This window comes from Schistocerca serialis, chromosome 3 (assembly GCF_023864345.2).
Source record: "Schistocerca serialis cubense isolate TAMUIC-IGC-003099 chromosome 3, iqSchSeri2.2, whole genome shotgun sequence".
Taxonomy (NCBI): Eukaryota; Metazoa; Arthropoda; class Insecta; order Orthoptera; family Acrididae; genus Schistocerca; species Schistocerca serialis.
In genome coordinates, this window is record NC_064640.1 from 868,828,635 (window position 1) to 868,844,490 (window position 15,856).

The following is a 15,856-nucleotide window of genomic DNA, read 5'->3' on the forward strand; positions in this document are numbered from 1 at the left end:
TACACATTAGTGTACTGCTGTACATGTATACTTATCAAAATCTGTGTGTTTCACTTCACACGAAGTTATTTAACACGAACTCCGGATTTTGCGGTCCCTTCGGATTCGGGTTAACGAAGTTTAACTGTATTACATGCTTTCTCCCGAGACCGGTTAGGTCATTGACCCGCATGCACCAGTCTTTTCAGCCTTTGAGCGCTTAACCTAAAGGAGGGACAGTGCCACTGGCCGGTTAAGTCCTAATGACTTGCATGCACCAGCCTTAGGCGTAGCACTAAAAACAATATGGGGACATAAAAAAAGTGAACACAATAAAATGACACAAAGACAAGAATATACACTTGGCACAAACAACAATGTCGGTGAATAAAGTTTGAAGGCACCAACAAGAATGTATCATATCGCAAAATATCACACAGACACAATATATTCATAAGTATTTGATATGAAACAAAGTGAAAATTTTCAGGCATAGAATGACAGACATGGTATACAGAGCACAATCATAATTTAAAAAATGTGCATGTCATAATAAGTGATAAACTATCACTTCCATGTCATGTAAATTGTAAGCATATACGTACCACCTCACCCAAAGATCCTTCGTCAGCTGTACCTCGTCTCGGATGTGGTCATCTAGGGATGTCCACATCAATAAGTTTGCATCTGTTCGGCACCTATATTCTGTGTGAGGCAAGCCATTCACATACTTCACACTTCCCACCGGACTGATACACAGCCACACCAACAGAGAATATCACATACCAAAGGGATAATGATAACTCTCACAACTCGACAACCTGCGTATGGATTATGAAAATTTGTCAGAGGAAGGAGAATGAAGATTAGGGTTTAACACCCTGACAACATTGAGGTCGTTAGAGATGGGGCATATGCTGAGATTAGAGAAGCATTGCAGGGAAGTGAGAGATATATTCATTTCAAAGGAACCTTACATGTATTTGTCCTAAGCGATTTAGGCTCAGCAGAGAAATCTAAATGTGGATGGCCAGACAGGGATTTGAACTGCTGTCCTCCCAAATGCGAGTCCAGTGTCTTCCCACTGCACGACTTGACTCGGTATATTCGTCAGGGTATAGACACATTCGATATTTCGTTGAGTACAACAGGCCTAGAAAACTAGATTAAGATTGTTTCTCCACCTGCACACACACACTTGAAATTATTTAGTGGTCGCATTAAAGAAGTTGAGTGATGTTGTCCAACTAACCTACAGAAGAAAGACATACCTCATAATATGACTACAGAGCCGTCTAAAGTAGAAGTGAACCTTGAGAAATTCTCAGGCACTTAGAGCTACACTCACTAAGTGTGGATATTAGTTTCTTCTAACTAAAACAGTGTGCTGTATCTTAGTTGTGACATGAAGTCATGCAGTTGTTATGGAACCGTGTTGAAACATATGTGACGTTTGCAAAATCTGGTGTAGGTAGCTTTGGGTAAAGTCGTTCAGTGAATGGAAGGTGTATTTACTACTCCAGTATAATAAGTTTCAGTCATAGTTATTATCACATATCTGTAGAAACCAAAATAAAATGATGTCTCTATAAATGAAAATAAAATGGGCTACAAGGCGATTAAAATCGGACACCAAAGTTTGCAAATTATTTGAAGAGACATAACCTGTAATATCACGTTCCTCATAGATACCGTAGTTAAATGTTGTAGTAATAAGAATCATAAGCACAATGATAAAAGTGTGCTTATTTGTTGTACTAAGATACATGTTCTGGCTACTGATACTTAGTGTGAGTGAGACTAATCACACGTGTGAAACCAACTTGTTGAACACACACACCAACAATGTTGGATCCCATGTACCAAATTGTATAACGACGAGTCACACCCAGACAACCTCAGTAGGCATAATGAATGGGTTTGAGGATAACAAGTATTGAGATACTGACGACTGGAAGCATTAGCTTGAGAAAAATTAAACGATTGGTGACCTTTGTAATAAGAAGTTGAGGTATAGTTTCGCTCAAGTAGTCATTATTACCGAATGTGTCTCCATGTGGGGTGGCTCTTTCCTCTCCACTACTTGCACTAGTAACAGCGTACCCCCTACGACTGACTTTTTGAATGAATATCAGTTTTTAATTATGTGGGACCCTCCATCCTCCCCTCACACTCCCACCTTTCATTCACAATTTCGCTTTCGCTAGCACGGGAAGGTAAGCCACAATTCCTTGGATTATCACTCGAAGGATATAACAATTACTGCCCCAAGTTTTCTTCCATATATGCCTGATATAGTATAAACAGTTTGATGTGGCGTGCGTCTTCTACCCTGAGTGCTTGTACTAACAATAGATCCACACCCAGCGACTGCTTTCATTCTAAGTTTTTCGCCCTTTATAATTTGGGTACTTCCACCCAGCAGTCAGAGGGCCACATTCCACTTGCTACTATTGTCTACGTCAACGCTCGCACATTGGCCATAAGTACCCACATTATCCTTGTAGACAAACGAAATTTGCCAGCGGCACTGCGCTGGTTTTCAGTATGTGGCTCAGATTGTATAACCGAACTGTAATAGTAAACTGAATTGAATAAATATCGGAGAGAAACTTCCAATGATGATAGTTCTCCTATTTGAAAGATTTCAAAAAGTCAAAATAATGACACCTTCATTGAAGCCAGCATATAGGGAACAATTTCGCGAATTATTCGCTACTAATTGTATGTGTCTTCTACTGATTTTTAATACTTTTATTTGTCCGATTACCTAGATTTTGTAGCTAGTTTATATTTCATTTATAGCTACATTTTTTGTACAGATATCTGATGATGGCAACGTCCAAAATATGTTGCTAGAAAATGAAAGTCAGCTTGGTACCAGAAAATGGCTTTTCCTCAGAGACCTAATCTCCCCATTGTGGGCAGCACCTATTGATGGTCTGGATGTAATACCTGGCATACAAGAGTGAAAACGTTGACTCAAGGGTGATAAGATATTTCTACAAAAAGTCTTTTCCTATTGACAGGAGATTGCAGCTACAACAGTCCCATAGCAAATGAAAGGTGAACACACAATACTGTACAAACCCTTAGTACCTTCCCTTTGGATATAGCTATAGAAAATAAGAAACGACATCCCAAACAATAAAAAGGAGATAACACACCAAACAATACGACACGGATATAAGAACACACTTACAGGTATTGAACAAGGGAAAGTATGAATATTCGCAATAAACAATGGAAAGTCGATAATAACATGACACAGCAGGAAATATTGTGAAATACTATACACACATAATATAAATGCACATGGAAAAGTTAAATATCATCCTTAAAACTAATGTACAGTATAACTTCGTTAACGAGAACTCGAATAAGTCGAACTCTCTGTTTTTCGCGCCAAAAATATTATTCCCGCCAGGAATACTGTACGTGCCAAAAGCTGATAATGAGGTGCAAGAAAGGCCATCGGAAGAAAGTCTAGAGGAAGGAAAAACAGATACCATTGCACTTTCCCGTCAGGAGATGTTTACAGTGTTAGACAGATAAGAATGGTTCACTTCATCGTCTGACGTCAGTGCTGTGTTTACGGAAGCTATCATTAAAATCGGTTGAGAAATTACAAAATACTATCGTTCCCATGAACGTATCGAACAATTACCGAATATTTTCCAAGAAGTAACGTACATGCTTTGTGAGTACTTGGGTTTTACAATCACTTTATAGTGTTATAAGTCTACAATAACGTGATTGATAGTGTAGTGAATTACACATTAGTGTACTGCTTGACATGTATACTTATTAAAATCTGTGTGTTTCACTTATCACGAATTTTTTTAACACGAACTACGGATTTTGCTGTCCCTTCGGATTCGGGTTAACGAAGTTGAACTGTATTACATGCTTTCTCCCGAGACCGGTTAGGTCATTGACCCGCATGCACCAGTCTTTTCAGCCTTTGAGCGCTTAACCTAAAGGAGGGACAGTGCCACTGGCCGGTTAAGTCCTAATGACTTGCATGCACCAGCCTTAGGCGTAGCACTAAAAACAAAAAAATATGGGGACATAAAAAAAGTGAACACAATAAAATGACACAAAGACAAGAATATACACTTGGCACAAACAACAATGTCAGATAATAAAGTTTTAAGGCACCAACAAGAATGTATCATATCGCAAAAAATCACACAGACAAAATATATTCATAAGTATTTGATATGAAACAAAGTGAAAATTTTCAGGCATAGAATGACAGACATGGTATACACAGCACAATCATAATTCAAAAAATGTGCATGTCGTCATAAGTGATAAACTATCATTTCCATGTCATGTAAATTGTAAGCATATACGTACCACCTCACCCACAGATCCTTCGTCAGCTGTACCTCATCTCAGAATGGTCATCTAGGGATGTCCACATCAACATGTTTGCATCTGTTCGGCACCTATATTCTGTGTGAGGCAAGTCACTCACACACTTCACACTTCCCACCAGACTGATACACAGCCACACCAATAGAGAATATCACATACCAAAGGGATAATGATAACTCTCACAACTCGAGAACCTGGGTATGGATTATGAAAATTTGTCAGAGGAAGGAGAATGAATATTAGGGTTTAACACCCTGACAACATTGAGGTCGTTAGAGATGGAGCACATGCTGAGATTAGAGAATCATTGCTAAGAAGTCAGATATATTCATTTTAAAGGAACCATGCATATATTCGTCCTAAGCGAATTAGGCTCAGCACAGAAATGGAAATGTGGATGGCCAGACAGGGATTTGAACTGCTGTCCTCCCAAATGCGAGTCCAGTGTCTTACCACTGCACGACTTGACTCGGCGTATTCGTCAGGGGATAGACACATTCGTCATTTCGTTGAGTACAACTGGCCTAGAAAACTAAATTAAGATTGTTTCTCCACCTGCACACACGCACTTGAAATAATTTAGTGGTGGCATTAAAGAAGTTGAGTGATGTTGTCCAACTAACCTACAGAAGAAAGACATACCTCATATTATGACTACAGAGCCATCTAAAGTAGAAGTGAACCTTGAGAAATTCTGAGGCACTTAGAGCTACTCTCATTAAGTGGGGATATTGGTTTTTTCTAATGAAACAGTTGGCTGTATCTTAGTTGTGACATGAAGTCATGCAGTTGTTATGGAACCGTGTTGAAACATACGTGACGTTTGCAAAATCTGGTGTAGGTAGCTTTGGGTAAAGTCGTTCAGTGAATGGAAGGTGTATTTACTACTACAGTATATTAATTTTCAGACATAGTTATTATCACATATCTGTAGAAACGAAAATAAAAAGATGTAGCTATAAATGAAATTAAAGTGGACTGCAAGGCGATGAAAATCGGACTCACCTAAGTTTGCAAATCATTTGAAGAGACATAACCTGTAATATCACGTTCCTCATAGATACTGTAGTTAAATGTTTAAGTAATAAGAATCATAAGCACAATGATAAAAGTGTGATTATTTGTTGTACTAAGATACATGTTCTGGCTACTGTTATTCTGTGTGAGACTAATCACACGTGTCGAACCAACTTGTTGAACACACACACCAACAATGTTGGATCCCATGTACCAAATTGTATAACGACGAGTCACACCCAGACAACCTCAGTAGGCATAATGAATGGGTTTGAGGATAACAAGTATTGAGATATTGACGACTAGAAGCATTAGCTTGACAAAAATTAAACGTTTGGTGACCTTTGTAATAGGAAGTTGAGGTATAGTTTGGCTCAAGCAGTCACTATTGCCGAATGTGTCTCCATGTGGGGTGGCTCTTTCCGCTCCACTACTTCCACTAGTAACAGCGTACCCCCTGCGACTGGCTTTTTGAATGATTATTTTTTTAAATTATGTGTGACCTTCCATCCACCCCTCACACTCCCACCTTTCAGTCACCAATTTCGCTTTCGTCAGCACTGGCAAATAAGCCACAATTCCTCGGATTATCACTCGTAGGATATAGCATTTACTGCCCCATATTTTCTTCCATATATGCCTGATATAGTATAAACAGTTTGATGTGGCGTGCGTCTTCTACCCTGAGTGCTTGTACTAACAATAGATCCAGACCAACCGACTGCCTTCATTCTAATTTTTTCGCCCTTTATAATTGGGGGGCTTCCATGCAGCAGTCGGAGACCTACATTACACCTGCTTCTATTGTCTACGTCAACGCTCGCACATTGGCCATTAATTACCAGATTATCGTCGATTGACAAATTAAATTTGTCAGGTGCACTACGCTGCTTTTCGGTATGTGGCTCAAATTGTATAACTGAGCTGAAGTAGTATATTGAATTGAAATAAATATCAGAGAGACACTTTCAATGATGATAGTTCTCCTATTTGGCAGATCTCAAAATATCAAAATATAACACCTTCATTGTAGCCAGCATATAGGGAACAATTTCACGAATTATCGTTCTGTAGGTTTTGTGTGTGTCTTCTGCTTGTATTTAATACTTTTATTTGTATGATTACCTAGGTTTTGTAGCTAGTTGTTATCTCTTATATAGCTACATTTTATGTACATATATCTCATAATGGCAACGTCCAAAATATGTTGCTAAAATATGAAAGTCAGCTTGGTACCAGAAAATGACTTTTCCTCAGAGACCTAATCAGCTCGTTGTGGGCAGCACATATTGATAGTCTGCATGTAATAGCTGACATACAAGATGGAAAACGTTGACTCAAGGGTCTTAAGATATTTCTACAAAAAGTCTTTTCCTGTCGACGGGAGACTGCTGCTACAACAGTCCCACAGCATAAGAACGGTGAACACACAACGCTGTACAAACTATTAGTACCTTCCCTTTCCATGTAGCTATAGAAAATAAGAAACGACATTCCAAACAATAACAAGGACATAACACACCAAACGATACGACACGAATATAAGAACACACTTACAGGTATTGAACAAGGGAAAGTATGAATATTCGCAATAAACAATGGAAAGACGACAATAACATGACACAGCAGGAAATATTGTGAAATAATAAACACACATAATATAAATGCACATGGAAAAGTTAAATATCGGCCTTACAACTAACGTACAGTATAACCTCGTTAGCGCGAACTCGAATAAGACGAACTCTTGGTTACTGCGAAAAAAATATTGTTCTCGCCAGGAATACTTTAGTTCTTATGGTATGTTTTATCGGTTAACACGAATTTCGGTTACGGCGAATTATGAACTCTGTTTCAGTTCCGAGCGGAATTAAATTTCACTGTAACACAAACTTCCGATCTTAAAGTATTCTAAAGCGTAATGTTATTTGCGAATTGAATGTAGGAAATGTAGTTACAAAGCTAATTATACTTGTTGTTGAATCTTTTTTAACGTATTGTATGTCTGTAGCCGCGATTATAACCTCAACAATCAGCGTATGCTGTACATTGTAAGACATTCAATAATGTGTGCAGCAGCATTTAGGAATTCACTCAGTGCCAGATTTGACAGGGGCTCTGTTACTTGTAGCTGTATCAAGTTGGAATACTGAATACAAACTACAATTACAACCGGTACCGTACCACGCGAAAATGGCAAAGAGGAAACAGACAGTTCTAAATGGACAGTTAAATCTTAAGATTGTAGATGATGTGGACCGCGCTACCAAGGAAAACAGCTATTGCAGAGCAATTTGGAATAGCTAAATCTGCTTTATTTCCGATTATTAAGAATCATGAAATAATTATTACTGCTGTGGCATCAGGTTCTGGAAACAAATCTAAACGACTTCGTACCGCTAAGTATGAAGACATCGAGACGTTACTGCTACAATGGTTCAATCATATGCGTGCATCTAACATACCTTTAACGGCCCTGTGATTCAGTCAAAAGCAAATGATATTGCTAAAGATAAGGGCATCGAAGACTTCCGTTGTTCTGCAGCTCGGTTGTATCGGTTTCAAAAGAGACACTCAATTTCATCTGTACAAATTTGTGGTGAAGCAAATAAAGTTGATGAAGAAAGTGCGAACAGCGGGTTGCATGAATTCAACCGATTGAGGGAAAGGTATGCCTCGTGTGATGTGTTTAACATGGCTGAAACTGGATTTTTCTACAATCTTTTTCCAAATCACACCCTGGGGATAAAAGATGATAAGCGTCACGGTGGAGCAAGAAGCAAACAACGTGTGACTGTTGTACCGTAATGCGGACGGCAGTGAGAAATTTTGTTCGTGGGTTATCGGTAAATCGGAGATACCACGTTGTTTTAAAAACATAAATATGGACACTTTACCTAGTCTTACGACAAGAGAGGTTGGATCGGTGGCACATCATTTCGCAAGTGGCTTCTTCGTTTAAACAGTCGAATGACTGCTCAAAATAGACAAGTTCTTCTTACATTGGACAGATGTACTGCCCATAACGTTCATGATCTGAACCTATAAAAAATAAAGGTTCGGTTTCTTCCACCCAACGCCACAAGCCGCCTTTAGCCTTTAGACCAAGGCATAATCTCTCTCATAAAGAGAGCTTATCGTAAGTGACTTGTAAGAGCTGTAATTCGCGCAGCTGAAAACAATAGTGCAACCCCAAATTGGAATGTGCTTGACACAATAAAAGCCATCGCAGCAGCCTGGAACTCAGTATCCCCACATCAAATATGGGAGTGCTTTAACAGAGCTTGAAGACGTAGCAACACTGATGGTTTCCACGAGTTAGAAGATTCCACTGCTCCTGATGAATGGACAGTTCTGCAGGACGTTGCGAACCCTGGGATTAGTTATGATGAATTCTTTAGTGTAGAAGATGATGTTGCCGTATGTGCTTGTGTGGAATTGGATGTGCCAAAAGCTGTAAACGAGGCGCAATAAGGGCCATCAGAAGAACGTGAAGAGGGAGAGAATACAGATACCATTGCACGTACCCATCGGGAGACGTTTACAGTCTTGGACTGATTAGAACGGTTCGCTTCAACATCTGACGTCAGTGCTGGGTTTACGGAAGCTATCATTAAAATCGGTTGTGAAATTACGAAATATTATCGTCCCCATGAACATTAGCGAACAAAGACCGAATATTTTCCTAGAAGTAATGTACATGATTTGTGAGTACTTGGATTTTACAATCACTTTATAGTGTTATAAGTGTACAATAACGTGATTGATAGTGTAGTGTATTACACATTAGTGTACTGCTGTACATGTATACTTATTAAAATCTGTTTTTCACTTCACATGAATTTTTTTAACACGAACTTCGGATTTTGCGGTCCCTTCGGATTCGGGTTAACGAAGTTGAACTGTATTACATGCTTTCTCCCGAGACCGGTTAGGTCATTGACCCGCATGCACCAGTCTTTTCAGCCTTTGAGCGCTTAACCTAAAGGAGGGACAGTGCCACTGGCCGGTTAAGTCCTAATGACTTGCATGCACCAGCCTTAGGCGTAGCACTAAAAACAATATGGGGACATAAAAAAAGTGAACACAATAAAATGACACAAAGACAAGAAAATACACTTGGCACAAACAACAATGTCGGTGAATAAAGTTTGAAGGCACCAACAAGAATGTATCATATCGCAAAAAATCACACAGACACAATATATTCATAAGTATTTGATATGAAACAAAGTGAATATTTTCAGGCATAGAATGACAGACATGGTATACACAGCACAATCATAATTCAAAAAATGTGCATGTCGTCATAAGTGATAAACTATCACTTCCATGTCATGTAAATTGTAAGCGTATACGTACCATCTGACCCACAGATCCTTCGTCAGCTGTACCTCGTCTCGGATGTGGTCATCTAGGGATGTCCACATCAATAAGTTTGCATCTGTTCGGCGCCTATATTCTGTGTGAGGCAAGCCACTCACACACTTCACACTTCCCACCAGACTGATGCACAGCCACACCAATAGAGAATATCACATACCAAGGGGATAATGATAACTCTCACAACTCGACAACCTGGGTATGGATTATGAAGGAGAATGAAGATGAGGGTTTAGCAGCCTTACAACAAAGAGGTCGTTAGAGATGGAGCACATGCTGAGATTAGAGAAGCATTGCAGTGAAGTCAGATATATTCATTTCAAAGGAACCATCCATGTATTTGTCCGAAGAGATTTAGGCTCAGCAGAGAAATATAAATGTGGATGGCCAGACAGGGATTTGAATTTCTGTCTTCCCGAATGCGTGTCTAGTGTCTTACCACTGCACTACCTCACTCGGTATATTCATCAGGGTATAGGTACATTCGTCATTTCATTAAGTATAACAGGGCTAGAAAACTAGTTCAACATTATTCCTCCACCTGAAAATACGCACTTGAAATAATTTAGTGGTGGCATTAAAGAGTGTGAATGATGTTGCCCCACAACACTACAGAAGACAGACATACCTCATATTATGACTACAGAGACCATCTAAAGTATGAGTGAACCTTGAGAAATCTTTAGGCACTTAGAGCTACTCTCATTAAGTGCTGATATTAGTTTTTCCTAATGAAACAGTTGGCTGTAACGTAGTTGCGACATGAAGTCATGCAGCTGTTATGGAACCGTGTTGCAACATACGTGAAGTCTGCTAAATCTAAAGTAGGTAGCCTTGGGTGAAGTCGTTCAGTGTGTGGAAGGCGTATTTACTACTCCAGTATAATAAGTTTCAGACATTGTCATTATCACATATCTATAGAAAACAAAATAAAAAGATGTAGCTATAAATGAAATTAAAAGGAACTGCAAGGTGAAGAGAATCGGACTCACAAAAGATTGCAAAATATTTGAAGATACATAACCTGTAAGATAATGTTCCAGATAATGTTCCTCATAGACACTGTAGTTACATATTGTCACTAAGCTGTTTTTCAGTATGTGGCTCAAGTTGTATAACCGACCTAAAGTAATAAATTGAAATGAAAGAAATATCAGAGGGAAACGTCATTTGGGATTATGGAAGGTTTTCAGGAAAAGGAGAATGGTGATTGTTGTTTAACATATTGACAACGATGATATTTTTGCAGATAGAGTAGATATTCGGTATAGGGAGACAGGGCAAGGAAGTCCACTGTCTTACCACTGTGCCACTTCGTGTTGTTGTTTTATCAGATTGTGAGCACATTCGGCATGTTGTTGAGATAATCAATGTGAGAAAATTAGTTCATGATGGTTTCTCCAGCTGAACACCCACACTTTGCTCCACAACACTATAGAAGACAGAGGTACTTCATATTATGATTACAGAGGCCGTCTAAATTAGAAGGGTCTCTTGTGAAAGCATTAGGCACTGATATCGACTCTCACTAATTGTGGATATTGGTTCTTCCTAATGAGACTATTGGCTATAAAACAGATGCGAAATGATGTCATGAGGGAGTTATGGGACCATGTCTCCTATAGCATAGCGGCAAATGGGGCTGCTCCCTCGACGCAGTTATATAGTTCACTTGAAGATTGTTTTTAAATCCCTACCGAAGAACTGTTGAACACTGCTTGGTGCAAAGTCTGCAAAGTGAGCTCTGCGTACGTAACTGTAGGATTTTCTCGTAAATTGGCGAAATAACTAGATGCTGATTGCAATAGCATTATTTGAAATCACTGTCCATCCAAAATGTAAATCGTATACACAATTCGTTTGTTGGTCGTTTGTGTATGATTTTTTTACTCTGGGAGCCTTTATTAACCGATGAGGTGTTAGATGTTTAAAGACAAGTTATGCCATTCCGCAAGAATTTGTTTAAGCAGTATGGGTGTTCGGAAGATCAAGGATACACTAACCAAGACGTATCAGAAAGATATTCCTTACTCCCACAGACTTTGCGTAATGATGATAGTGATGAAATCTGAAAAAAAAAAGTCGATCAGATCTTGGAGGCATGCTTACAGTTGTTCTTCTCGCGTCAGTACCCGCCAGTGGGGAAGAAAAGGGAAAATGATATTGGTACACAATCGACCCTCCACTATTCTGCCTATGGGTTTCGTCTATTGTAGAGGTATATGTAGAAGCACAGAAACACAGCTGTAGTAAAATGTTAACTTGAGCTGGAATACAAAATGTAGGGTATAGGAGTACCTTTTTAAATGTTACATTAACGATACGATTTTTCATCTTTTCGGACGAAGAACGTGCTTGATCGGTGTGATAAAGTACCGCAGAGTGTCAATGAAAAAGCTTCCATGAAGAATATTTAAAAGGAAAATTTGAAAACTGGTAAGAGGATTGCAATAGAAGATAACCTAAACTTGTCTCGATAGAAGCTGACAGGAATATTAATTTCGCTGTGGTATGGGATAGAGTATGGACTTACAATGGAGTTCTCGCTGCGATAACTTTTCTCGAGTATGCATTTCTTTCAGTGCCATCCGACATACAATTCCTTCTGCGGCTTCCTACACCGAGGACTGATGAAAAGTTGCCTCAGTGTTACGAATGACAAATTGCCCTTAAGTCGCTATTTCTTGTGATAGAGAGACAACTATGAGAAGTTTATATGTGTGGTAGCGAGTGCTCTCACACATTGTCAGCCATGAACAATGGCGGTTGTTTGAGAAGTACCCTCAACTACCAGCATTGGTTACCATGTAGAATTGAAGTGACTACAAAAGAAAGTGACACTGCCACACATCAGTAAGACTTTCTTTACAGATACGGTTTTAGTTACACTGGACTAGTCTCGAATGTACTTAAGTCAGTGTGACGTCATGTCGTTTCAGTGCATATACAGACGAGAATCATTGTGGCAGCCTAGAGGGTGTCTACGGAAGCTACGAAAGTGATGAGACCAGCAGCAGTGAGTAATATACTCACTTCCATCTACGTCCACGCAGACTGTTCCCGGGCAGCAATGCTCGTTGGAAGTGCATTTTTTCCCGTAGCAGGGCTCCTCATCTTCCTGTAGCTCTTGGAAGACCTCCACCGGATTGTGAAACCTCTGAAACAGAAAAGAGTATTATTCACGTTGTTATTCATTGCATACTGTATTTCATGGACACGTAAGAGCATTACAAATGTGTTTTATGATTGTAAGAAATTGTAATAAGGTAATTATGCGAGGAAATGTATCCGTGAAAACAGTAGAGTATGTGCTATTAAGAAACGGTGCTTTGGAATTTCCAGTTCAATGCACCCACCAGCTGTAACGCAGGGGATGCTCCTAGTTTCCCAAGGATTACATATGAGGCAACTGACTCGTATGGTGTCTATGAGGATGAAAAAAATGCTGCAGCAATTCAGTATCTTAAACACGACTAACTCAGTGAGACGAGGTAAAGCAAAGACTCACGTATCGCAAAAAAGAGACCGCTCTTAAAATTCAAGCGCAAAACCTTCCAAGAGGAGTCGAGGAACATACACTGAGGTGAAAAAAGACGTAGCATACCTCTTAATACCGTGTCGGAACTCATTTACCCGGCTTATTGTAGCAGCTCGACCTGGCATGGACTCAACAAGCCGTTGCAAGTCCCGTGCAGAAATATTGAGCTATGCTGCCTCTATAGCCGTCCATAATTGCGATAGTGTTGCCGGCGCAGGATTTTGTTCGAAATTGGCATCTCATTTATGTCCCATGGATGTTCGATGGGATTCATAACGGGTGACATGGGCGGCTAAATCATTCGCCCGAATTTACCAGAATATTCTTCAAACCAGTTACCAACTATTGTGGATGGGTGACATGGTTCATTGTAATACACAAACGTTCCATTGTTGTTTATATACGATGGCTGTCCAGAAAGTAAGTTACGATTGATCGCGAAATGAAAATCACAGTGAAAATCAGAAATGTTTCATTTGTAACAGTTAGCTACACCTTTCAGCTACTTCTCTACGTAGTCGCCGTTCTGACTCAGACATTCGTCGTAGCGTTGTACCAACTTTCCAATACCCTCATCATAGAAGGCAGCCGCCATTGCTTTCCGCCAATTCTCTACGCTGGCCTAAAGCTCGTTGTCTGTGCCAAAATGTTGTCTTCATAAACAGCGGTTCGTTTGAGCAGAGATGAAACTCAGTGGGAGACAATTACGGGCTGTATTGTGGGTAACCAAACATTTCCAATTGAAACGATGCAGGAACATCTTCATTGCCCCTGCAGAATGAGGCTGAGAATTGTCTTGAAGAAGAAACCGCACGACAGTTATGTAATGTTCGTTGCATAGCTTCAGGGGAAAATTCTCACCAGGCCCTTGTACTACTTGGCGGGAGACACTATTTTCTATAACATCTTTACGCGCTCACTAAGAGCTCAGGAATGAAAAGAGCGACAAAATTCTACCTAGAGTCATACTAGAGACACTGCCCATCACATCTTTGGAAATGTTTATCGGATTTTCATAGTCGTTTCCATTTCGCGACCGATCGTAACTTACTTTCTGGACAGCCTTCGTACATGAAGTCCACGAGTCCGAACATAACAATTTCCGGTCAATGATGGGTGCAGTTGGACCAGAGGACATAGTCAATTTCATGTAAACGCAGCCCACACCATTATGTAGCCACCACCAGATTGCACAGTGTCTTGTTGACAACCTGGGTCCATGGCTTCGTAGGGTCTGCGCCACACTTGATCCCTACCATCAGCTCTTACCTACCGAAATCGGGACTCACCTTACTAGACCCCGGTTTTCCAGTCGCCTAGCGTCCAACAACTAAGATCACGAGCCCAGGAGAAGATCTGCAGACGATGTCGCGCTGTTAACAAAGGTACTCGCGTCGGTCGTCTTCTACCATAACCCATCAACACCAAATTTCGCCGCACTGTCCTGACAATTGCGCTCGCCGTACGTCTCACATTGATTTCTGCGGTTGTTTCACGCAGTGTTGTTTGTGTGTTAGCGCTATGACTCTACCCAAACGCCACTGATCCCGGCCGTTAAAGTGTAGGCCGTCAGTCACTGTGTTGTACGCGGTGAGAGGTTCCATGCGTCTAGCTACAACTACCATTCCGCTTTAAGAGTGTGTTAACTCCCGTCATGGGGTGATAATCGCGTCGCAAACGTTTTCACATGAACTACCTGAGTACAAATGACAGCTTCGCGAATGCACTGCCGTTTTATACCTTGTGTACGCGATACTACCGCCATCGGTATATGTGTAAATCGGTATCCCATGTCTTTTGTCGCCACAGTGTAGGACTAGACTCCATCACACATAAGGAGGAATGCCAGAATTGGTGTAATGAGTGAAGTTCGATCTCGTGCACAGCGGGACAGGCAACTGCTCTTCTTGCCCTCCATCTGCGTGTGGAGTAAAAGATGGAGCAATGATACTGCTCCGCTGCTACCTTCCTAGCGTCTTGTCGTTGTGGTCTTCAGTCGTAATTCTGGTTTGATGTAGCTGTCCACGCTAGTCTATTTTGTTTCACCCTCTTCTTATCGGCATGACTACTGCAACATACATTCATCTGAACTTGCTTACTGTGCTCATGCCATGGTGTCTCGCTACAAATTTTATCAACATCTTTCCATTATCAAGCAGACGAGTCCTTCATGCCGCAAAATGTGTTCAGTCAGCCTTTCCTTTCTTTGAGTCAAGCTGTGCCACAAATTTCTACTTTCCTCATTTGCATTCAGTAACTCCTTACTTATTTTATCTTTTCGTTTAATCTTCAGCCTTCTCGTATAGCACCACGTTCCAATTGCTTCTATCCTCTTCTTGTTTGCGCTGTTTATCGATCACGCTTCACTTTCATACAAAACTAAATTCCACACAAATTCGCCCAGAAAAGACTGCCTAACATTTAAATTTTCAGCCGATAATAACAAAAGTCTCTTTCTCAGAAACGCTTTTCTTGGAAAAGCCAATCTGCATTTTGTATCCTCACAACATCGGCCATCGTCAGTTATCTTGTTACCCATATAACAAGACTCTTTTA

At 40.2% G+C, this 15,856-nt stretch overlaps 1 protein-coding gene across 1 annotated transcript in view; it reads right to left on the reverse strand.

Annotated features, from left to right (window-relative positions):
* LOC126471022 (ITG-like peptide) overlaps positions 1 to 15,856 on the reverse strand; it is an 87,321-nt gene that overhangs the window by 30,575 nt on the left and 40,890 nt on the right. Inside the window, exon 3 of the mRNA XM_050099082.1 lies at positions 12,796 to 12,919. Within this exon, the coding sequence (XP_049955039.1) occupies positions 12,796 to 12,919 (124 nt within the window). The remainder of the gene's footprint in view (positions 1 to 12,795; positions 12,920 to 15,856) is intronic.